Below are 21,624 nucleotides of genomic sequence, written 5' to 3'. Positions count from 1 at the left end.
GTTTGGAAAGACACCTCGCCCCACACGAGGAATCCCCCACTGCCGAAGAGGCCCGAAGTTCCATGCACATGTGTGGTCTTGATTTTAGTTGCTCGGCTGCAGAATTGTACATACGTACTCAGTCTTCACGATATCATACCCGTTGGGATCCCCCTCGGACATCCTGGCTGGGAAAAGAGAGTCATTGGTACCTTCAAATAAAATCATCAGTCAAGACCACTTCAACAAATTCATCCGTCTCTTGGGAGCCCCGCACTTCCTGACCAGGCGACTTCACGCAGCAAATCGATATTCTCCAGATGCACCCCCTGTGCGTTTGTGCTGAGAACGCGATCTCTTTTAAAGGACACACACCCCATTCAAAAGAGAATCACGAAAAAAACTCGGTTTCCCTGCGCTTCTCGAATCCTGCCTGGTCAAGCAGCGTTTAATAATGCCGGGTTCGATAACCATCCTCCGCGGTTTCAAAGTCTCCACGGCTGTCCTCGACGCCTTTCTCGCCGCCAATGGGGTTGACGAGACATACGGGGCGCCACCCTTTTACTCCAACCATCCGGACAAGTGCCCCATCTCGCGGCTGCTGTCCGCCAAGATTGCCACAAAGGACCCAGAGGCGGACAGGAACCGGTTCCGCGTCAACATTCCTTCGCTAGAGAGTTACAATGACTCAGTGGTGGCATACGTATCATACACGTGGGTTACCGTCTTCGGCCATCGAGAGCTGAACATGGATGGGCGAGGACTTGCCGGCCGAGGCCCCTCTCGGCTTCGAGGAACTGAGGCAAGAGGCGCTCTCTTTCTGTGCCTCAGTCCCCGAGCCGCAAAACATACCCGACGAGGGCCGCATGGGACTTTGTGTGGTTCGGACACACGATATCCGAGGCTTGTACATACCCCAGGAAATATTTACTCGACCGATCCAAGGTATGCCTTGCTGGCCGTCGTGGTGGTGGTGGTAGTGGTAGTGGTAGTGGTGGTGTCAGATTGTCCTTAATGGCAGCCGCGACGCATTCTTTTATTCACCGGCTCCGCCTTGATATTGTGATTTCCTCGCTCTTGATCTTTTTGTTTCGCTAACTCGAGACCGCCCCCTGGCTCTGCTGCAACAGGTCTCCCAATACTGCGACCGGTGTGATGCCGTCTTCTATGCTGATCCATACCCATACCGGGCCTTCTAATTACAAGAGACAGCTGCATCGCAAGGATGTTCATGGCTGTCCGGAGGGCACCAATCCACTCCCAAAACGCATAGGACAGGCCGATTTATAAGCTTTGCAAGAACGTGACATGCGGCTCAGCAGCCCAAGATTTACATTTTCATTTTCTTCATCTCTTGTTCGCGACCACGACAAGGCTCTTCTCCAAGGTTAACTGCTGTCTGAGAGAGCTAAGGGCGAAAGGTATATACCTCGTTTCAATACTCCTCAAAATCAAGCACTAGATGTCAGGTAATCCTGGCTGTCCTTTTTCGATTCCCCCCCCCCCCCCCCGGGGGTTCTCAACACGATCCGCCGTGAATACGGTATACTCGTCAAGGAAGGTACCTGTGTGGGTTGGTTAGGACTTGGTAGGCTAGTTGATTGGCGGCTAGGGAAGCGCCAACTGGAGCTAGCACAGGACGACAAAACATAGGGAACTTCTTCTTCATGCTTTCATAGACGAGGCTAAGATGGCATACATGCATCCCAAGTTTAAAACTCCCATATGATGCTCCCCATATGGTGCGACGGTATTAATCTCCCGGAGAGTCCAATGTAGGGATTATAAGGTAATCCCCGTTCAACAGCAATGGTCTGATTCGCTTCACGAAATCCCGAGACTAAGTTGTGCGTTAATTACATGCATCGAGTTAGTTATGATATGAAACCCAGACGAACAACAATTCCCACGCTCTCTCAACCCCCCCTTCTCCCCCGGCTTTCCCATCCGACCGTTGTTCCTTATTTCACAAACTCGGTAATGTCAAACTCCCTCGGCCCCGAGTAGTAGACATCGTTGTCGAAGGGGTTCGTCTCGTTGTTGAGGTTGACGGAGATATCGGAGCCGGGGATGATGCGGCGGCCCTTGACCCCGTTGACGGTGACGTTGAATTGGGCGTCGCTGCCCACGGGGGACGCGGGCTGGAAGAAGGTCCAGGCCACGGCGCTGTTGTTGCAGTTGCCCGCGCCCTCGTACACGTAGGCGAGCCAGGTGGCGCCCGAGAAGCCCGCGTCGACGGAGGCGTGGCAGTGGACGGCCCCGTCGAGGCCCGGTGCGGTCACGTCGAAGTCGTAGCTGGGTGGAGGGGACGGGTGTGTGAGTATGAGATACTGAAACAGTGAAAGAAAGAAAATCTTGCGTAGCTAAGGCGATGTATAATTAGAGTAGATGGAGTTCTGAAAAAAAAAATGGACATAAACTAAACAAAATAAAGGCAGAAAACTTACATGCAGGTGCCGCTGTTGTGAATTTTGCTCGCATAGAATTCAGAGATGTGGTAGGGACCCGAACCGTGATGGCTCACGGGGTTCGCCGTTGCCAGTGCGGCGAGGAAGAGGGCGACAGAAGAGCAGAACTTCATGTTTGCGGGCTTAACGTTTGTCCAAAAGAGTAGGTATGCAGAGGACAGATCAGATATTCTGCTGTGTTTTACTGTCCTGTGTCTACTGTATTCGCTACCGCAACCGAGGTGAGAACTCAGCCGTCTTTGTGAATGATGTGAATCTTAATTAGTGCTTGCGATGAGTTGTGCATTCCTCACTTATACTCCCCCCCCCCCCGGCCTGGCGGTGGCGTGGCATGCTTGCGTGGGTTGCCTGGCGTGCCTCGTATTCATGCGGGATCAGCATTGCTCAAGGTAGCCCAATCCCATGAAGGCCGGACGGGTTTGACGGCATCATATTACGCCGCGTGACTGCCAAACATTGGGGGCTTGGTGGGCTCAAATTCGTGGTGTTCGATCTTACAGAGTTCGAAAGCCTCTCTGTTCGAATCAGTCGCCAGACGCCACCTCCAATGACGCTGACGCAGAAAGTCTGCGCCTTATGCGGTGGAGATTCCGTTTGAGCTGGGGGGGGGGGGGGGAGATAGCCTCGACAATTTTTAACCCAAAGCCGCGTATTCGTACCTGGGTAAGACGCGGAAGAAGCGTGGATTGGTTGGGGAACGAAGCTGTGGAAACCTCTCTCTTCCAATCAACCCCACAGTGAAAGGTACTCAGCTTAACTCGGGCTCAAAGAGGGATACGGAAGTCGTGGTACTGAGTCGGGTAGAGATAAACATCCTTCCTACGAATTCGTGATGCGAAGAGTCAGGGAGTGAGCTGTGCACAGCTTAAAGGTGACGCTGGAGTCCACACAGTCGTGCCTCCATGGCGTTGGAGAAGGCAAGTTTAAAACCCAAATGTGAATCCAAAAATTCCAAAATACAAACCCTCGCCGTCCCAAGCTGGTTTCTCAGGTTAGTGATTTCAAAAAATATTTGAAGTTCACGTATGATTAATACGGATTAATTCTCATCACATCAGGATAGTTCTCACAGGCATGCATAGGGGTCGGTTTTAGAATTATACATTAACTAAGTACAGTAGAAGTATAACACAAAACCCCTTTTGCTCATGCACTTGCGCGTCGCACACCCCCCCCCCAACCGGGTGATGCTCAGCTAGAGCACCAAAAAGACCACTTTCCCCCTGTTTCTAGTTTTCGGCTTTGCCTCTCACTTAGAGGTGGAGGAGCTTGAAGACGGGGCCGAGAACGTTAACGAGGGCGCTGATGTGGGCGTTGAGCTTGCCGGCGACGGCCGAGATCTGGCCGACGAGGACCTTGAGCTCGACAACAGCGCTGAGCTTAGCAACGACCGCGAGGGCGAAGTTGACGACGGGGCCGACGATGGAGACGACCAGGTCCAGGCAGGCGTGCAGCTCAACACCGATCACAGCAAGGACTTCTACATTTTCAGAATGATCAGTACCAATTCGGGCCCACACTAACTGGGAACGGTGGATGGACAGCTTCCGGCAGGGAATGCTTACCGGCCTTGAGCTTGGCGAGACCGGCCAGAACGGTCTGGATCTCGGCGATGAGGGCCTCAACGCGGGCAACGAGGTCGAGGATAACCTTGACGTCGGCAGCAACAAGGGCATTGGCGTCGATGACGAGACCGTTGAGCTTGGGAACGAGGTTCAGGAGGACCTGGAGGTCGACCTTGAGGTCGACCAGAACGTTGAGGAGGGCCTGGGCGTCGATGTCGGCGCCGGCGCAGATCTGGGCTGTTCAAGGGGCGGTCAGCATTAAGAAAATCAAATCACTCCTTCGTTCCTCTGGAACGGCTGGGTTGGCTTACCGATCAGGTCGAGGTGGGCCTTGACCTTGGCCTCGACGTCCACGACGGTCGCGACGACGGTCTTGACGACAACGACGACGTCAGCACCGGCGTCGACGTCGACGTCGGCGCCGTCATCACCGTGGGGGACGGGCACCGAGGTGTTGAGGGAGATGGGGACCGTAGTGGCGACGGTGGTGGCGACGGTGGTGGCGGTGCTGATGGTGAGCGCGGTGGTGCTGTAAACGGTCGGGACGTCGACGGTCGGGGCGTCGACATCATACCCGTCGTCGCCGGCGCCGCTGCAGGGGCAGGAAGTGGTGTTCTCGAGGATCGGAGCGGCCATGGCAGAACCAGCCATGACGGCGGCGAGCGCGGTGCTGAGGAACTTCATTGTGAAGGGTTGTAGAGATTAAAAATTAAAAAGAGTGACTAAGGCCGGATTAACTGAGTAGTTGTTTTTAGAGAGGGAACGGAGTTACAGAACTCGCTGAGTTGGTGTCCAGAATGATGGTGAGGAGAGGGAAACAGCCGGTCCCAAGGGCAGGTCGGTGCAGTATTAATACTCGTTTTCTCCAGCAAGAGCTCAATGTCTCCTGGCGCGGTTCTTCCCCTGATCTAACGTTATCCCGTCTCCGCCAGTCCGGAGCCGGGATGCGAAGCCACGGAGGTTTCCTTGTCAAAAGCTGCAATACACTAGGAGAACAAGCCTGCGACCAACCCCCTCGAAGTCGGCCGGGATGACCTATCTCCTCTCATTATCAGAGCATGGTGTTGCTCGCAGATCCCAATAGCCTCCGCCATGTCCCCTCAAATCCGGATGATCGCCAGCCCTAGGCCTAGAAGAGGAAAGCTGGCTGCTACACTAGAGTGCTATGGATACGTTAGCACCGTTGGGCTGGGCTCGGCAAGGCAGCGCGCGCCTCGCGGGAAGGAGTGTGTGTTTTTGGTCCCTGCATGGGCACGAGCAGTTGGGATGCACAAACCGAGACAAGACAAACAGACCCGCGAAACTCTTGATCGCGTGGCCAATGTTTCTCCCAGTTATTTTTATCTTCCCCCTTCTCCCCGCATGCCCATGCCCATGCCTCGTGGAGGTTCAACTAAAACATCAACAGCTCGCGCTGGCGGGGAGATGAGGAGAGCGTGCATCAAAGCTGCATCAAAGCGGCCGAAAGTTCCTCCTGTCTCTGCTCAGGGTGAGAAGTTAGCGGCCGATTATGCCAAGCGTTGGGCGGTGTCGGGAGCTTGAGCCTTGCTGGAGTGGAGGGCTTGGCATGGCAAATGCCGCTGCCAACACCCCTGGCTAATGCTGGGGCTCCAGTTTGTTGGTCAAGCACCACCAATAGTTCGACCTAAGGGTGCGCATACCGCCAAACCGTTCAGTCGGGCCAAACAAACACGACAAAACGACCACTAGTGTGGAGGGAGGTTTGCCATATTCCTATCATGATCGACAGAACGGATGCAGGAACCAGGTGTGCCCACGGCAACGGCTCGGCGTGCACGCCCGCACACCCACACACACACGGACAGCGCTTCTACTCCGCAGAACGCTAGTTAGTGGACGCGGTAGTGCGCCCTTGCATTAGTTATGCAGCTGATAACGATGTCAGAATCGATAAAGCGAAAAAAGGAGACAAGAAAAGAAATTTAAGGGAAAAAAAAAAGAAAAAGAAAAAGAACCCTGAAAATCTGAATGCCTTTCTGCCCTATCGCAGCGTCGAAAAAGGGATAACTTTTGCCGAAATTCGCCGCCATCTCTGCCCACCGAGGACCTAACGTGTGATCTCGGTACTAGAGCCGCACTAGCTCTAGCAATGTCTCGTGCCACGCATTCCGATCTTTAGTTAACTAGTTATCCACTTCACGCACCCAACGATGATGGGGACGGGACGTGCCTCTCAAGGTGCTGCGGTTGTGCGGTGCCTAGTGTACTCCGTATTGCGCCTCCTGAACAGGCCTCCTGAACAGGTCTCCTTGTCTGCACGGGTCGACGTCATGCCCGTCTCCGTGCCTCGGTCAGAACGGGGGAACATCTGATTGCCTGCTTCGGGGAGCTCAGGCTCCGGGGATCGCTCGTGCTGGAAACTTCCGTAGTTAGTCATCGGCCTGGCTCGCTTAGTGCGTAGTGTACCCGGCTTTGCGTCGATCCTTCTTCACACCGGCCAAAAGTCGGAAAAGGCAGAGATTTGTGCACGTCGTGTGATGTACATAGTAGTGTAGTTATGTGTTGCCCACAGAACTACAGATCTACTCCGTAGTGTAAACCGCTCTTTGCTGGGAGAGACGGGACTCGATCTCACGTAACTAGCGGCCATCACCTCGACCAAAGAGGTCCAGTCGCGATATCACCCGGTGGCCCACGCGGGCATGCCCCTGAAAAAGCATCCATAAGATCAGCAAAACCAAAACGAAAGCCTTCATTCCAAAAGGGAGACACCGCCAGAACACGCCAAGGGGGGACTTCGTAAAGCATCGGCTCGAGCGTGTAGTGTATGGTGTGCAAATTAGTTAATGCCGTTTAGAAATTATCCAACTCCACAGACACACATCCCTTATTTATTCGTTGCGTTTCACGTCATTCGCATCCCGACCGGGTTCCTTTCTCTCCTCTCGCCCTTCCTGCTTCCCCGGTCAGTAGCACCACTACTCTGTATGTACAGTACATACATACCTACCGCCCGTGTTTCCTCCCAACCCGATCCATCCCATGTTTCTCTTCCTCACTCTTTCTTTCTTTCTTTCTCCCTCTTCCTTCCCCTCCGCTCCCTAAAACAGCCTCCTGAACTTGGCCGACGGGCCCGGCAGGTAGTCGATGTTGAACTCGACCGTCTCGGCCGCGTCGTACTCGCGCGCGCGCCTCGCGTCGCCGAAGATGCGCAGCGCCCTGACCGCGAACCGGTACCGCCCCGCCGGCGCGTACGACCCGTCGTCGAGCCTGCCGTCCCAGGCGTACTCGAACGCGCCGCGCGGGTTGTAGCGCGCGGGGAGGCCGTACGGCTGCCCGATCGCGCGCGCCCCCCCGGAGAGCGGCACGATGTCGGCCCGCAGCAGGGCCGAGCCCATAGCGAGGTCGACGACCAGCTTGGGCAGGTCGGTGTTGTTGGCGTACGACGTGTCGTTGGCGAGGCCGGCCGGCGGCAGCACGAAGCTGGTGTTGGCGGGCAGGGGCGTGTTGGTGTCGTCGCTGGCGAGGCTGATCCGCGCGCCGTTCGAGCCGAGCACGACGGCCGAGTGCAGGCTGCCCGCCACGCCCAGGTAGGGCAGAGACAGGGCTGAGCCGTCCGACCCGTTGATGGCGACGTAGCCCGAGTAGACGGGGAGCCGCTTGGCGTCCACGCCCTTCGGGGGCTTCGCGATCACGGTGACGGTCCGGCGCTTGCCGGCGGGGATGGTGAGCCGCTGGGGGACGAACGTCAGGGAGGCGAAGTCGGCCGTCAGCTCGTTCGGGAACGGCGCCGGCTCGATCGACTTCGCGTCCTCGAAGGTGTAGGCAGTCGCGGCACCGACGTTGCTCAGCGAGTAGGTGACGGCCTTCTTGCCCGTGTTGGTGATGCTGAAGGTCTGCACGGGCTTGAAGTGATCCGTGTCGTTGAACGAGAGGCTCGACACGCCGAGGAGCGTGGTCGCCTGGGCCGCATCCCACGCCTGGACTATGCCGCCTCCCTGTTGCGGCACCGGCGCGAGGAGCGGGAGGGACTCTCCGTTCAGACGGAAGAGGTTCGGGCGCGCGGTCGAGGAGATGAGGTTCTCGAGCGTCTCGGGGTCCTTGGTCCCCCTGGTGTTGATCAGGAGCGCGTAGATGGCCGCGGCCAAGGGGCACGCCATGGAGGTTCCCGAGAGCACGGCGTAGGAACCAAGAGCGCGGGGGTACGTCGACAGGATCGAGCCTCCGGGGGTTCCGAACTGCGGCTTCACCTCGACCTCCCAGGTCGGGCCCCAGCTGGTGTAGTCGCTCATGAAACCTCCCGTAGCGGTGTTGGGCGTCGTGGTGAGGAACTTACCCGCCTTCAGGGGATCCTTCATGTGGAGAACCACCTCCGACCCCGCCTCCAGGGCGCGAACCCACGCCTCGCCCTGCTGAGCCGTCACCATAGCCACGCCCTCGATACCCTCTGCCTCGGCCGCCGACACGGTGACGGTCCCTTGTTGCACGTTGTTATAGAACACGACGTACTTGGCTCCCTTGGCCGCCGCATAGGAAGCCTTCTCCACAAACGTGCAAGTACCGCGGCGGATCAGGACGATGTAGCCAGACAGGTCCGGAGTCGAGTCGGGATAGGGATTGCATCCGTTGGCAGGGTCGGTCGTGTCGAAGCTGACGGCCCAGAGAGGCAGGTTCACATTGTCCCAGGAACCCGGGTCTCCGGCCGTGAAGCCAAAGAAATCATCCGTGCCGTTGAGCGTGTACGACGCGTTGCTGAGCAGCGCGGGCGTGACGATGTTGTCGACGGACGCAATGGCGGTAACCTTCTTGCCGTTGGCGGCAGTGGACGCGTAGAAGATGCCCGCGTCGCCGTCGTTGCCGGCGGAGACCACGCAAGGGACACCGCTCTCGACGATGCGCGTGACGACGGCAGCCCACGGGTCCTCGCTCCACCCCGAGGGCCCACCGATGGAGGCCGTGATGATGTCACTGCCGGCTTCGTAGGCCATGTTGTAGGCGGCGATCAGGACGTCGTTGGGGGTGTCGCCTTTGCAGCCAAAGACGCGGTACGCGCCCAGGGTGACATCGGTAGCGGCGCCAATTATGCCAAACGGGTTGTTGGTCTGCGCCGCGATGATGCCGGCGACGTGCGTGCCGTGGCCCTGGCAGTTGTCAATAGGGTCGGGGTCGGGCTTGGGGGTGTTGGAGCCGTTGAAGTCGTCTCCGACCAAGTCGGTGCCGTACGAGACCAAACAGTCGGGCCCGAAGCAGCCGCCGAGCGCCTCATGGAGATAGTCGATCTATTTTTTTTTTTTTTTTTTTTTTTTTTTTTTTTTTTTTTTTTTTGTTCTCCCCGTCAGTGGCACGTCCGGTACGCGCTGAAATGCCCAGCTCGCGGTGCCGTCCGACTTACACCAGTATCAATGACGGCAATCTTGATGCCCTTTCCAGTGATGCCCGCATCCCTGAACTTGTTCACCTGCGTCATCAGGTGAGTCGAGAAGGTGTCGTTGCCGGCCGCCTGCCGCTTGACCAGGACTTCGTCCGCCACGTTGCCCGTGGAGTGGACAACATGGTTCGGGACGGGATAGCGCCGGACCGGATAGACGGCCTTGACCTTTGGCATTTCAGCCACCTTGGCAACCATCTGGTCGGCAGTCTCGGTGTCCTTGAACTGGATAGACGCGCCCTTGAAGAGCTTGAAGCGCAGGTCCTTCCGGAGCGACGCCTTGCCTCCCAGCTTGTTGACGAATGCATGGGAGTCCTGAGCTGGGTCAGTACCGGACGGGGTAGAGGCTCGTCGTCAGTAATGATCGATCACTCACTTGATCCTCTTCATACTCGACAATGTACGCTCCAGGAACGAATGACGGCGTGTGAGGGGTGACGGCCTTCGCAACGGCCGTGGCGGCCAGAAGCACGGCAGCCCAGTCGAGACGGACCATGGCTGGATGTTTCCCTCCGTGGACGTCGAATCAAAGGGAATGGGATATGCAAAATGAGCGACTAGGACCTGCGCAGTTGGCGGGTGAATGAAAGAACGGCACTCAACACCGACCGCGGTCCGTACCAAGAGGGATGGATCGGCGAGAGAGCTCGCGCGAAGGCCGATCTGGCGCCATGACGGCACTTTATATTTGCCGATGTCTCGGAGGGCGCCTTCTGAGCTCGTCCACTGCGGTCCCACGGGAATCGGGAGGGTTCAGGGGGCGTCCAGGTCCGGGCATTCCCACGAGCCGGAACGCCAAGAGGAGAGGTGCATGGCCGAATTTACCAAGCTCTTATCGCCGGCGCAATTGGCGACGCCGATTGGGCGACAGCCTCGATCGCCTTGCTCGACAAGGCAGGTCGGCCAAGTCGCAACCGTGAAATGCGACCCCGTAGGGAGCGGGACTCCACGCCAAGCGCCGCTTAATTTGTGTAGCCGTGGCCCACGAGACTTGCCTACTACACTAAGAAGAGCAGCTGCTTCTGGAGGGAAAAGCAATGCGGGCGCCCAATGATGCGATGAGCGGACGGCTGGCCGCAACCCCTGCACTTGGATGATCCGAAACAGGCAGAGCTTGGCATCGATTCCCTCGACAATTTGAGTGTTGCTCTTCCATGCACACGCTAGTTACACAGTAACTAGTTAGTTACTCCGAGTACGGAGTACTTCGCCCTGGCACCGCTGACGCGAAATCCTTCATTGAACCGTTGCGGTCTTGTTCGGCCTTCTGGGCTCCGCTTCTGCATACTCAGTACATAGTGTAGTCTCGACCACGCAGCTGATTTATTAGTCCTTTGACCGCGGCGGCGTTGTCAGCCATTCCAGGCAACTCGAAATCTCATGGCCGGGGCCCCTCCCATACTTGTCGTTAGCCGAGCGCGTCGTCGTCTCCCGCTACGCGAGCCGGACCGGGGGGAATGCCAAGGACGAGCATAGTGTTCAGTATGACTACTTGAACTTGCCTTTCACGGCGCTCTGGAGCACTGGAAAGCGGACTGGACTGCTCGCAATGTCTACTTCCGGTGACTTGCAGGGGTGCAAAGGCGTTGGTGCGGTTCCTGCAGAAGAATGTCACCTTCCTCGCGAGATCCCTCCTCGCATTGCCCCTCTCTGGTGCTACCCCCCTGTTGTGCAGGCTGAACGATCGACATCAGCAGCGCGTGGTGATGGCTTGTCAGGGCGCCATCTGCCTGGTGAGCGGAGTGCAGTGCAAGGCTTCGCCGGGGCGTTGGGCTTGGGAGCTGAGTAAGCACAAAGAGTTAAAGATCGCTGAGAGGAAAGGGATAACGAAAGTGAATTCGCACGAATATTGAACATGCCTGCATGTCTCGGGCATGAACTGTTGCGGGGTTTCCTGCAGGCGGGAAAGTGGTTGCCATGCTTCTAATAATCCGGCGAAAAGGTGCCGACGCTTGACACTTCCGCCAATCCCAAGCTGCAGCTAATACATTGTCGCCCTGCCGACGTTGCTCCGGGTTAATGTAATACAAGCACGAATAAGTACTGCGCATCTACTGTGTTGAACCGGTTCGGCAGTGGCTATCGTCGTCCGCGTGGGCCAGGTCGTATTGGTAGACGTCTCGGGCATGTTGCTCGTGAGGATGGAGAGTTACACACGTCGATTATGTTATGTATGTAATCCGTAATCTGTACTGTATTCGAGTGTTGGCTGAAGGCGACAAGCTGGTAGGTTGAGTGTGTCCATAATAACACCTCGTACTCGAAGCATTATCATTGGACAGTTGCAGACAACTTCCAATCTCAAGGAGAGTCTGCCGAAACCCTGATGCCTGTTTGACATTCCGTTCAGATGTGGCTTCAGATGTGGCTTGTGGCAAGATGGAAGGAAGCCAAGAGCTCTGGAGTGCGAGATGTGGAGCAGCATCACAAGCGCCGAAGTCTTGCTTTGAACCAATCAGGAGCCGTCTGATTGGAACATTCGCTCGAGCTCGAACCCATCGGTTTCCGACGGCTCCAAGCTTCTGCGCCGTCACCACAACGCTCGACAACCGCAAAGCAGACCGAAACTGAACTCGCGACCTTTTCTTTTAACGGGCAAGAGCTCTTGGTCGTATGCTTGATTGACGTGTGCTGACATTTTAGAAGCAGCTATCGCAATACACACGATCGATCATGATCTGCCGGGCGTGTTTGCGCGCGCGGAGCGCCCCGACTTCCGAGACATTCCTGTCGCAAAGGCTACTTCAGACCGCACAAAAGCAATCAATATCAACATTCACGGCAAGGTTGCGGCCGTCGATGACGGCCAGCGCTCGAGTCTCTTGTAGCCAACTCTCCAAGAGACTGTCTCGACATCAGCTCTTCTCAACGTCGTCTTCGATATCTTCTGTCGCGGCACAGCCCCGAGAGTCTGCTCCGGCTCCTAGTGGAACACCAGAGAAACCGAATTACCTCTCCGAAGGCGAATCGCAGATTTGGGATATACTTGTGGCAGAATTCGCTCCCACCCAGCTAGTGGTGCAAGACATCTCGGGAGGATGCGGGTCGATGTACGGCATCGAAATCTGCTCTGAAAAGTTCCGTGGCTTGAACATGCTGAAGCAGCAGCGGCTGGTCAACGCCGCGCTAGGGGGCTTGATGAAAGAGTGGCACGGGGTTCAACTGAAGACGAGGGTTCCGTAAGAGGGATCGAGTTCGTATCATTGTACGGAATACCTCATGGATCAATTCGGTGCCGGATAAGCCGTCGGCATTGATCGGACATTTTGCACAAGGAAACATTCCACCCACCTCCTCCAGTACACTCGGACTTCAAGTTTAATCCTCTGTTCTGCCTCCTCACGCCCGACTCTTCGCTGCGGTACCTTCCCCTGCCGTGCGATCGACCGTACGGGAGTTTGCGGCGTGGTGCAGCATGTTTGATCCGGCTCCCTGTTAACGCCGGCCACGCTTCCATCATCTGCTGGATGGTCCACGTATCATAAGAAGAGGAAAAAAAAAAAAAAACTTGTCTCCTTATCCGCAACAGAAACTCAACGAACTAGAGTTGAGCCGTTCGGTGGGCGGGGAACAAGTCTCTTCCGACATGTATCTGACGCACAGCGTACTGCGTAGCCACAGCCAAGCATTCCGGCTGACGCTCGTCAACAAAAAGTCCAGGAACTTTGACCCTGATTCGCGCAAGCTCCTACCAATTCGGGACAGGGGACTCCCAACCAATGGATGTGGAGTATCTCTCCAAGGGGAAAAGCGGGGCCCGCGTTCACCGTTGTACTGCAACTGGCCGCAGTCCAAAGGGATAAGTTTGTAGAAGAAGACCACTGTTTCCTGTCAGATCAACCCTGGAAAGACATCAGCTGAGAATCACGCTTCCGAGCAACTCTTGCTTGCTTGGTTTTTCGCCCAGATATAACTGAGCATAACTCTCAGAAGCGTCCAGGGCATCTCCTAACACACGATACGATGGCCCCACGCAGCAACGTTGCCTCTCAAGGCGGGTGGGCGCACACGCCGTCGACTCTAATCCTCCTCTGGATGGCCGTCTCCCTGCCCCTGGTCGTGTGGGACACGGGCTACATGCTGCTGCGGCCGCACACGATGCCCGGCGGGCGGCTGCACTACCCGGTGTGGGTGCCGTACGCGCTCTACGGCGAGGTGGACCACATGTACGGCACCAAGCAGTGGAACCTGCGCAACCCGTTCGCGGCCGGCCAGAGCATCATGAACGCCGTCGAGACGCTGCTGTACCTGGTCTACCTGGGCCTGTGGTACGCGTACGGCAGCCCGCCGGCGCCCGGGGCGACGCGGGCGGTCGGCGGCCGCGTCGGCGGGTTGGCGGTGCTCATCGGGTTCAGCGCGGCGGTCATGACTGTCAGCAAGACGGTCTTGTATTGTGCGTGATGCTCTCGACGATTACGGGTTGCGGAGAAGGGAAGGGGACTGTCGTGACTGACTGGGCCGGCTTTGCTTAGGGTTGCTTGAATATCTCTCTGGGTTCGACAACATCGGCCACAACGACGCCTGGACGCTGCTGTTTTTGTGGATCGTTCCCAAGTAAGCCGTTCTTTGCCCTTGATCCAAGAGGCTGAGTTATACTAACTCGCGTACAGCGGTGCTTGGATTGTGGTGCCTTTGATAGTCATGGTCTTCGGCATCGGCTCGGAAATCATCGATGGGTTGACTCAGATAGGGTCAGCCAAAAAGCGAGAATGAAAGCAATGGGGTGTTGCGGAGGCTGCGATTCGGTACTCACGAGTTCCAGTTAGATCCATGTCACGGACCTGAAGAGCCCGATAAGAATCGATAGTGATAAGTAGCATGTTTTACGATCTTGTTCCTATCATCTCTCCTGTCAGAAATCAGATAATTATGGAGTGCCTATCAATAGGTAATCGGGTAATTAGTTCCTGGAAGAAGATTCGGGTTTACAATTCGCCATGGGTTGTTGTGAGTGAATCACTACTTCAACGTCACTCAGACCCGGGAGTGATCACTCTGAAGGCACAGTTAGAAGCAGCCCGGCCGTCGAAGAGGAAGAGGGTGGTTACGGATCCGAACGAGCAGTTCGCTACGATTGAACAGATCCACCAGGCCCAGGTTGAAGCCGGCCGTATAGAGGGCTCTATAGCTGAAGAGAGCGGGTCAGAAAGTACGGAATCAGAGGCTTCCTGTATTGTGGTGGGTTGAACAGACTGTTGTATGGAAGGTTGAAGAAGATGGGTGGGTGTAGGTGCCAAGGTTTGCCAAGTGTTCGGAATATGGGGGGTCCGACAGGGGCATTTCGCAGCTTCTTGGTAGATTCCTATCGCCACTTCCTGTTGATTGCCTTGTAGCAGATAGGTTTTGTCCAGCCTATAAACTGGCAGACATTGACTTGTATTCCGGTCAGTTGCAAGGTATCGGCTCAAAAGAGGCTGTAATCTACTTGGAAACCAAAGTTGGCCCCGTTTGAGCTGTGTTGTTGTGTGCTCGACAAGTATTAGAGATCAAGAGGCAGGGTACATTCAGGGTTAGGGTTTCAAATGCGACCAGCGCGTTGATCGAGAGCGCGTCGAGCTTCCCGTGTTCCCAGGCCAAACCCCCCTCCTCCGTCTCCCCGCCCAACAACGCAATGTAGCGATGGCGGCGCTGACCCCATACACGTACATCCAATGTCCCTGCTCCGATGCCGCGACACTCAGACGGCCGTCGGACCCAAACTCGTCGACAGGGGCTGACGCCGACGAGGACGACCGCACCTTCGACCCCCGTGCCCCGCGGTCGAACTACAGCCTCTATCCGCTCGAGTATCTGATGTACTGCGAAGACTGCCACCAGATCCGGTGTCCTCGCTGTGTCTCCGAGGAGATCGTCACCTACTACTGCCCAAATTGCCTATTCGAGGTTCCGAGCAGCAACCTCAAGAGCGAGGGGAACAGGTCAGTCCCGCCCGTCGTTGGCTGGTCGCTTCTTCCTGCTGATGACTTAGTCTTCCAGATGCACCCGTAGCTGCTTTCAATGTCCGATATGCATTGGGCCGCTTGCTGTTACCAGCATTGAGACCAAGCCAGACCCAAGCCTGCTTGCCGCCCCAGACAACACGGCCGCACCTCACTCTGGGCCCTACGCCCTGACCTGCTCCTACTGCAACTGGAGCTCGACCGAAGTTGGCATAAAATTTGACAAGCCAAACAGTATACATGCCCAGCTTGCGAAGCTGCGAAATGGCGGATCTACGCGGTTGACAGCCAAGGACCGCAAGGAGCGGCGTAAGGACCCGGCCTACCGTTCCCAGGGTACAAATACGGGCGAGGGCGGATCGGGCGCGACGGAGAACTTGGATCTGGAAACCCAATTTGCGAATCTAAAGGCTTTCTACCAGAGCCAGCTCGCAGACCCAAACTCGATGGACACGGGGCTCGCCGCGCTAGGCGACCTCGGTTTCTCCTCGCCCGCCTCGCTCTCCCGCCTCATGAGCATCTACACCGGCGGCAGCTTGCAGGAGAGGAAAACCAGGTCACGGGTGGGCGCCATGCGAGAGGCGATCAGACCGGACGAGGGCCTACAGATTGCCAACCTGGACGAGTCCGCCGCTATCGAAGCGCTCCGATCCGAGGGCTACGACGGCACGGCCTCGACCGCCCAGCTTGCCGACCAGCCGCCCAACCTCGGCGAGGAGCACCTCCACGGCCGCAGGCGCTTTGTCTCGGAGCTGCGTCCCATCCCGTACCTCCTACGCACGAAGCGCTCCAAGCGTTGCCCCATCTGCCGGCACATCATCAGCAAGCCCGAGTCCAAGATCCAGACCACGCGCTTCCGCATCCGCCTCGTCGCAAGCAGCTACATCCCCAGCATCACCATCCGACCCTTGTCCCTCTCCGCCACGGGCGGCTCCTCCGCCTCGGGCGCCGCCGTCCCGGGCGCCCCGCTCGAGCCGCTGAAGCCGGCACACTTCCTGCTCATCTTCAAGAATCCCATCTTCGAGACCGTCAAAGTCACGCTCGGCGCGCCGGCGGAGACGCCGGGCCGCTTCGCCAGCAAAGTGACGGTGCTGTGCCCCGTCTTTGAGATCGACGCCAACACGGACGTTTGGGAAGAGGCGCTCAAGGAAAGCAGCAGCGGCGGCGGCGGCGGCGGCGGCGGCGAGAGGGGAGAGCGACGGCGGCGAAACGGGGACGAAGGCGGCCTGGGAAGCGCCGGCCAGCCGGGCGGCAACCAGCTGGAGGTGGGCAAGATCTGGGAACGGGGGCGGAACTGGGTCAGCATCGTTGTCGAGGTGGTGCCGGCCCAGCTGAAACTCGGGCCCGGAGATGCGCCCTTGCGCGAGGACGAGGACGTGCTGGAGATGCCCTTGTTTGTGCGCGTCGAGTGGGAGGGCGAGGCCGGCGGAGACGAGGTCATCCCGTCGGCTGCCGCCAAGGACAAGGGAGAGGCGAAGGAGAAGCGGGAGCTGGCGTATTGGTGCGTGCTTGGGCTGGGAAGGATACGGCGCTAGTTTTGGGGGAGGGTGGTGAGGATGCCGTGTGAATGACTTGAGAAGAATGAAAAGGAAGAAAAGGATATACATAGAAAGGCAAAAAAATTCGGATACCCCTCGAGTGCTGGTTCGTTCATGGCACTTTTGCATGACTAGATATGCATTGCTGTAGCATAGTCGCTCTCTATGTTATAGTAAATACACGTCGTCGACACATACGCGCGCGCCCGCTCGCTCTAATTATGCCCCGAACTGCTCCGCGTAGTTGGTCAGGCAGAACCGGTACTTGACGTCGTTCTTGTGCAGCCGTTGCATGATGGTCGCCAGGTTCTTCTCGTTGATGGGCACCTCCTCAACCCACGTCTTGATCCCCTTGTCAGCCGCCAGCTGCAGCATCTCGAGGGTCTCCTTCCTGCTGCCGAGATGCGAGCTGCCAATGAAGCAGCCGTTCTTGAGGAACTGCTGGTTCCGGACCTTGATGCCGTCGCCCTCGGGCAGGCCGACGCTCACCCACCTGCCGTGCACGTCGAGCAGGCTCAGGTAGGCGTCGAGGTCGAAGCCCTCAAAGCTGTTGGCCGTGTTGATGATCAGGTCGAAGGTCATGACGTGCGGCTTGTTCCAATCCTTGTCCGCCGTCGCCAGGAACCCATCGGCGCCCATCTTGCGCGCGTCCTCTTCCTTGGCATGCGTCCTGCTGATCGCCCAGACCTCGGCGCCGAGCGCCTTCGCAAACAGAACGCCCAAGTGACCGATGCCGCCCAGTCCCACAATGCCGACCTTCTTCCCCGGCCCGCAGCCGTTGCGAACTAGTGGGGAGTAGGCAGTCAGGCCGGCGCAGAGCATGGGCGCCGCGATGGTGCTGGGAAGCGCGTCGGGAATCGGGAAGACCCTGGTGGAACTGTCAGTGAAACGGGGAGACGAAGAAAAAGGGGGCGGAGGGAGGAGGGGGAGGAGGAAGAGGAGGGGGAGGAGGAAGAGGAGGGGGAGGAGGAGGGGGACGGGAGCAAATAAAGGCAAGGTAACCACCTACCAGTGCTCGTGTGTCCGGACATGGGAAGAGTAGCCACCCTGCGAAACGATGCCGGTGTCGGGCCAAACGGCGCCGTAGGTGTCGAGCTGCTTCAGGCAGTACGTCTCGTTATCGTTCTTGCACTGGCGGCACTCGAGGCAGGAGTAGCTCTGCGCGCCGACGCCCACACGCTGGCCCGGCTTGATCAAAGTCACCTTGGGCCCTACACGGATGGCCGTCCCGACGATCTCTGCCGCCTGTCAGCACTCGAGCCGGGCACTGGTAACAGGCTCTCATAAGGCCCGGTCTTACCATGGCCGACAGCGAGGGGATAGTGCTGTTCGCCCCAGCCGCCGCTGATGGTGTGCAGATCGCTCCCGCAGACGCCGCAGCACTCGATCTTGATGTCGACATCATAGTCGCCAAACGGCTTCGGCTGGAACTCGTTCTTGTGGAACTCCAGCCAGGTTTCCGCGCTGTGGACCTGGAAGCCAGTGAACTTCTCGGGAACCGACATGTTGAATCGCACCTCGCGCTTGGGCGGCTATCGGCAGAACGGTGAAGTGGTATGATCTCAGCCAGAGACAAGAAAATTGTAATTTATCAACGCCCGCGCGAGCTTGGGCGGGAGCGGGGGGGAGAACGTCAGGCGGCATTTACTTATAAGTGGCCTCCCTCAAAAACGATAAGGTACTGTGCAAGACGGTGCACCCCGCGTCTCCACCTAGAGTTGGATGGCTGGAGCATTTTGAGATTATCCAAAACCGTTCAGCGGGACCAATTGGGTAGATTGACCTAACTAGAGCTCTGCGTGACTCTGCCCTAGGGAACTGCATCGAACCAAGGCTCGTGATGCCCGCCGCTCAGCGGCCCCTCGTTCGCTCACCCCGCCATACCCCGCCATCTGGCGTGCTGCCCAGGGGCAAAGGTCGCGGGGTCGGGTGAATAAGGCCTGGGAAAGAACTCGCCGCCGGTTTTCCCACGAATCAGAAGGCTTGCTGTCTAAGTGGTCCCAGAACCGTGGAGAGCCGCTATCGGCAGCAGTGACAGAGATGGACGCCAATCCTAATTAACTTCGCCGAGGGTGCAGGACCAAGTTCTGGTCGCCGTTGGGCCTTTTTCTCAAGTTGTTTTTATTCAAGATTTGTAGAAGACGAGAGCATGATCGCAATGTACCAATTACCGACCTCGAGTCAAGCTTTCGTGACCGGGTGGGTTCGCTGCCGCGCCCATTACCCGGCCCAATGAGCTGTTAATACTCCGTAGATAGGCCGAGATTGTGGGGATGGGAACCGATTCCTGTGTAAAAAGGGTAACGACATCCGAATTCTCTTTTACAGCTCAAGCAAACTGCTGTCAGAAGCAGTTATTTTAGTATGTGCTTTGCAGATTTGATACTTAGCAAGCTTCGGCTGGACCAAGACCCTGCGGAAACGAGCTTAGTATCCTCCTGTTAGAGACAAGGCCCACCCAAACTGGGGAACAAGAACTGGAAATTTAACGTTGGCGTTGCAGTTAAAGGCTCAAGACTGGACGGGCGCCACCCGCAGCCGGCCAGAATGGCTACGCAGCTGGTAGCCTGGTGAAGGCGGTTCGGTCTCACAGCCTGTCCCCATGGATAAGGCCGTCGATTTTGCGAGGAGTTTCGGGCCATCAGCGTTTTGTGGCCAGCCGTTTAAGCAGCTTTGCGCAGTCTCCCGCCCTTTCCAACAAAACCGACCCCGCTCAGGAAAGCGACCCTCATCAAAGCGGCAAAGTAGACGTAGCCAATGTTCCCCCAGTCAATGGCGTTCCACTCGAACACGTTCCAGTAAATTTTGGGACCTAGAGCGCTGACGGTATAGAGGTGGCCGAAGTCCGCGACAAGCAAGCAGAAGAGCACAGTCTTCCAGACGCGCAAATCAGATGTCGATCGCAAGACTAGAGCTTCGGTGAGGGCAAAGGCGAAGTAAAGATTGGCAAGCTGCGACATGGCAATCGACGTCCCCAGAGGGATGGGCGAGGGCGCAGACGGAGCATGGGTTAGGTTGAGGTATGTCGATTGCTGGAAAAAGGCCGAGTATGCTCCAAGGAGCGTCGCAACAGGCTCAATGAGCAGGAAAAAAAGACGGTATGGTAGAGGGAGGGAGAAGCCTGTAATTGCCGGCGCTGGGCGACTTGACGCCGTTGTTTGCTTTGTTGGCGCCATCTCTCCGGTTCTAAAATGAGAAATCAAGAACTTGCGAATGTCTCAGCAGGTCCCCGACCGACGCATTTCCCCGTGAGGACAGGAGCTCTCGTTAAGGGGCCGAAGCTTCTTAGTTTGGCTGCAGCTGGCTTACGGGAGACTGCGCGGGTAAGTGGATACGGGGCCCAATTTTTAGCCGGCCTTCACCGCCTTCCCGCTTGATCTGTCGCACCGAATTTTCAGGGCTGCAAACCCTAACCACCCTGAATCTAGCTGAACGACTTTTTACGGCAGCCATCCAACTTCTCGGAATCGACTCGAAGATCATCAATCGGTACCGTCGACAACCGCCAACATGAGCTCGCCGTCCCTCAACAAGATCGCGGCCAACAGCCCGAGCCGCCAGAACCCCTCGGAGCTGGAGCAGGCTATTGCCGGCGCTCTGTACGACCTCGAGACCAACACTGCCGACCTCAAGGTCGCCCTCCGGCCTCTGCAGTTCGTCTCGGCCCGTGAGGTGAGAACTCGCTCTTGAAGCACCGCAACTGCGACGTCCGAGCCACACCCGGGTCCTGTTCCACCGACTTGCGAGCGATTGAGACATCGCCGCGCGTTGGGCGTCGTCGCCATGGAAGATTGATCACAAATGGGAAGGCGGGCGGGGCGGGCGGTAGCCTCGGGTGCCGACCCTCCGCTCGGCGGCCATGAATATCAAAACCCCATACAGCACGCGGAATAGGACGGGAGCGGTCCAAGGATTGCAGTGTCATCCTGGAGCTCGCATGCTGACTTTGGATCTGGAACAGATCGAAGTTGGCCACGGCAAGAAGGCTATTGTCATCTTTGTCCCCGTCCCTTCGCTGCAGGGCTTCCACCGCGTCCAGCAGCGGTACGCAGGCTCCAATCCCCCCCCCCCCCCCCCCCCCCCCCCCCCCCCCCAAATCACCAGCAGTAAATACTAACTTTAGTGCAGCCTCACCCGTGAGCTGGAGAAGAAGTTCTCTGATCGCCATGTCCTGATCCTCGCTTCGCGCCGCATCCTGCCGCGCCCCAAGCGCTCCAGCCGCTCGCGCAACACCCTCAAGCAGAAGCGCCCCCGCTCGCGCACCCTCACTGCTGTGCACGATGCCATCCTGACCGACCTCGTCTACCCGGTCGAGATCGTCGGCAAGCGCCTCCGCACCAAGGAGGACGGCTCCAAGACGCTCAAGGTCATCCTTGACGAGAAGGAGCGTGGTGGTGTTGACTACAGGCTCGACACCTACTCGGAGGTCTACCGCCGCCTCACCGGCCGCAACGTCGTCTTCGAGTTCCCTCAGACCACCATCGCCGACTACTAGGCGAGAGCAGATGGGCTTGTTTTGTGGGCTGGCGTACCGAGGTCAGATTTGGGTTTGATATTCGGGTTCGGGTCTGATGCATAACATCTAAAAAGGGACGGCGTTCAGCTAGCTTGTTATAATGCAAGCATGATCTTCCATCACGCCTCGTCCCACAATACAAGCCATTCTGTTGTATGCTCACCTCACGAGGACCTATATGTGCCTCTCTACTGGCGTGAATTTGCTCGTAGAATTCGGCATGCTGCTGC

The 21,624-nt window shown here is 57.4% G+C and overlaps 10 protein-coding genes across 10 annotated transcripts; 5 read left to right on the top strand and 5 right to left on the bottom strand.

The window, feature by feature from the left end:
* Window positions 1–433: 433 nt before the first annotated feature.
* P884DRAFT_277682 (uncharacterized protein) lies at window positions 434–1,269 on the top strand (the record flags this gene model as incomplete). Its single annotated transcript, XM_069443103.1, has 4 exons — window positions 434–703; window positions 741–924; window positions 1,084–1,139; window positions 1,186–1,269. The coding sequence occupies 4 exons, from the start codon at window positions 434–436 to the stop codon at window positions 1,267–1,269; spliced, it is 594 nt and encodes a 197-aa protein (XP_069297623.1).
* A 370-nt stretch (window positions 1,270–1,639) lies between these two features.
* Window positions 1,640–2,688, bottom strand: P884DRAFT_329754 (uncharacterized protein). The gene is made up of 2 exons (XM_069445648.1): window positions 2,427–2,688; window positions 1,640–2,274 (listed from the first exon to the last, which is right to left on the bottom strand). Exons 1-2 carry the CDS (start codon window positions 2,558–2,560, stop codon window positions 1,941–1,943), a joined length of 468 nt encoding a protein of 155 aa, XP_069297622.1. The 5' UTR covers window positions 2,561–2,688; the 3' UTR covers window positions 1,640–1,940.
* A 1,012-nt stretch (window positions 2,689–3,700) lies between these two features.
* P884DRAFT_277680 (uncharacterized protein) lies at window positions 3,701–4,696 on the bottom strand (the record flags this gene model as incomplete). The annotated part of the gene is made up of 3 exons (XM_069443102.1): window positions 3,701–3,927; window positions 4,013–4,249; window positions 4,324–4,696. 3 exons carry the CDS (start codon window positions 4,694–4,696, stop codon window positions 3,701–3,703), a joined length of 837 nt encoding a protein of 278 aa, XP_069297621.1.
* A 2,378-nt stretch (window positions 4,697–7,074) lies between these two features.
* On the bottom strand, window positions 7,075–9,897 carry P884DRAFT_200296 (peptidase S8/S53 domain-containing protein; the record flags this gene model as incomplete). Its single annotated transcript, XM_069438286.1, has 3 exons — window positions 7,075–9,252; window positions 9,366–9,716; window positions 9,778–9,897. 3 exons carry the CDS (start codon window positions 9,895–9,897, stop codon window positions 7,075–7,077), a joined length of 2,649 nt encoding a protein of 882 aa, XP_069297620.1.
* Window positions 9,898–12,049: 2,152 nt separating this feature from the next.
* On the top strand, window positions 12,050–12,712 carry P884DRAFT_259668 (bola protein). The gene has a single exon (XM_069441373.1). The coding sequence runs from the start codon at window positions 12,075–12,077 to the stop codon at window positions 12,582–12,584; it is 510 nt and encodes a 169-aa protein (XP_069297619.1). The 5' UTR covers window positions 12,050–12,074; the 3' UTR covers window positions 12,585–12,712.
* A 530-nt stretch (window positions 12,713–13,242) lies between these two features.
* P884DRAFT_329751 (uncharacterized protein) lies at window positions 13,243–14,325 on the top strand. The gene is made up of 3 exons (XM_069445647.1): window positions 13,243–13,794; window positions 13,874–13,955; window positions 14,012–14,325. Exons 1-3 carry the CDS (start codon window positions 13,365–13,367, stop codon window positions 14,112–14,114), a joined length of 615 nt encoding a protein of 204 aa, XP_069297618.1. The 5' UTR covers window positions 13,243–13,364; the 3' UTR covers window positions 14,115–14,325.
* A 695-nt stretch (window positions 14,326–15,020) lies between these two features.
* P884DRAFT_269815 (dynactin subunit 4) lies at window positions 15,021–16,875 on the top strand (the record flags this gene model as incomplete). Its single annotated transcript, XM_069442297.1, has 2 exons — window positions 15,021–15,319; window positions 15,378–16,875. 2 exons carry the CDS (start codon window positions 15,021–15,023, stop codon window positions 16,873–16,875), a joined length of 1,797 nt encoding a protein of 598 aa, XP_069297617.1.
* A 100-nt stretch (window positions 16,876–16,975) lies between these two features.
* P884DRAFT_223960 (alcohol dehydrogenase-like protein) lies at window positions 16,976–18,599 on the bottom strand. The gene is made up of 3 exons (XM_069439580.1): window positions 18,179–18,599; window positions 17,888–18,116; window positions 16,976–17,746 (listed from the first exon to the last, which is right to left on the bottom strand). The coding sequence occupies exons 1-3, from the start codon at window positions 18,381–18,383 to the stop codon at window positions 17,098–17,100; spliced, it is 1,083 nt and encodes a 360-aa protein (XP_069297616.1). The 5' UTR covers window positions 18,384–18,599; the 3' UTR covers window positions 16,976–17,097.
* Window positions 18,600–19,128: 529 nt separating this feature from the next.
* P884DRAFT_259664 (uncharacterized protein) lies at window positions 19,129–20,099 on the bottom strand. Its single transcript, XM_069441372.1, has one exon. It carries the CDS (start codon window positions 20,052–20,054, stop codon window positions 19,542–19,544), a length of 513 nt encoding a protein of 170 aa, XP_069297615.1. The 5' UTR covers window positions 20,055–20,099; the 3' UTR covers window positions 19,129–19,541.
* Window positions 20,100–21,624, top strand: P884DRAFT_285081 (40S ribosomal protein eS7). The gene is made up of 4 exons (XM_069443741.1): window positions 20,100–20,201; window positions 20,307–20,550; window positions 20,840–20,922; window positions 21,007–21,624. Exons 2-4 carry the CDS (start codon window positions 20,389–20,391, stop codon window positions 21,371–21,373), a joined length of 612 nt encoding a protein of 203 aa, XP_069297614.1. The 5' UTR covers window positions 20,100–20,201; window positions 20,307–20,388; the 3' UTR covers window positions 21,374–21,624.

This window comes from Thermothelomyces heterothallicus, assembly GCF_042370625.1.
Source record: "Thermothelomyces heterothallicus CBS 202.75 unplaced genomic scaffold P884_scaffold_11, whole genome shotgun sequence".
Classification (NCBI taxonomy): Eukaryota; Fungi; Ascomycota; class Sordariomycetes; order Sordariales; family Chaetomiaceae; genus Thermothelomyces; species Thermothelomyces heterothallicus.
Note: the sequence above shows the minus strand (reverse complement) of the source record. Positions and strands in the feature narration are given on the sequence as shown.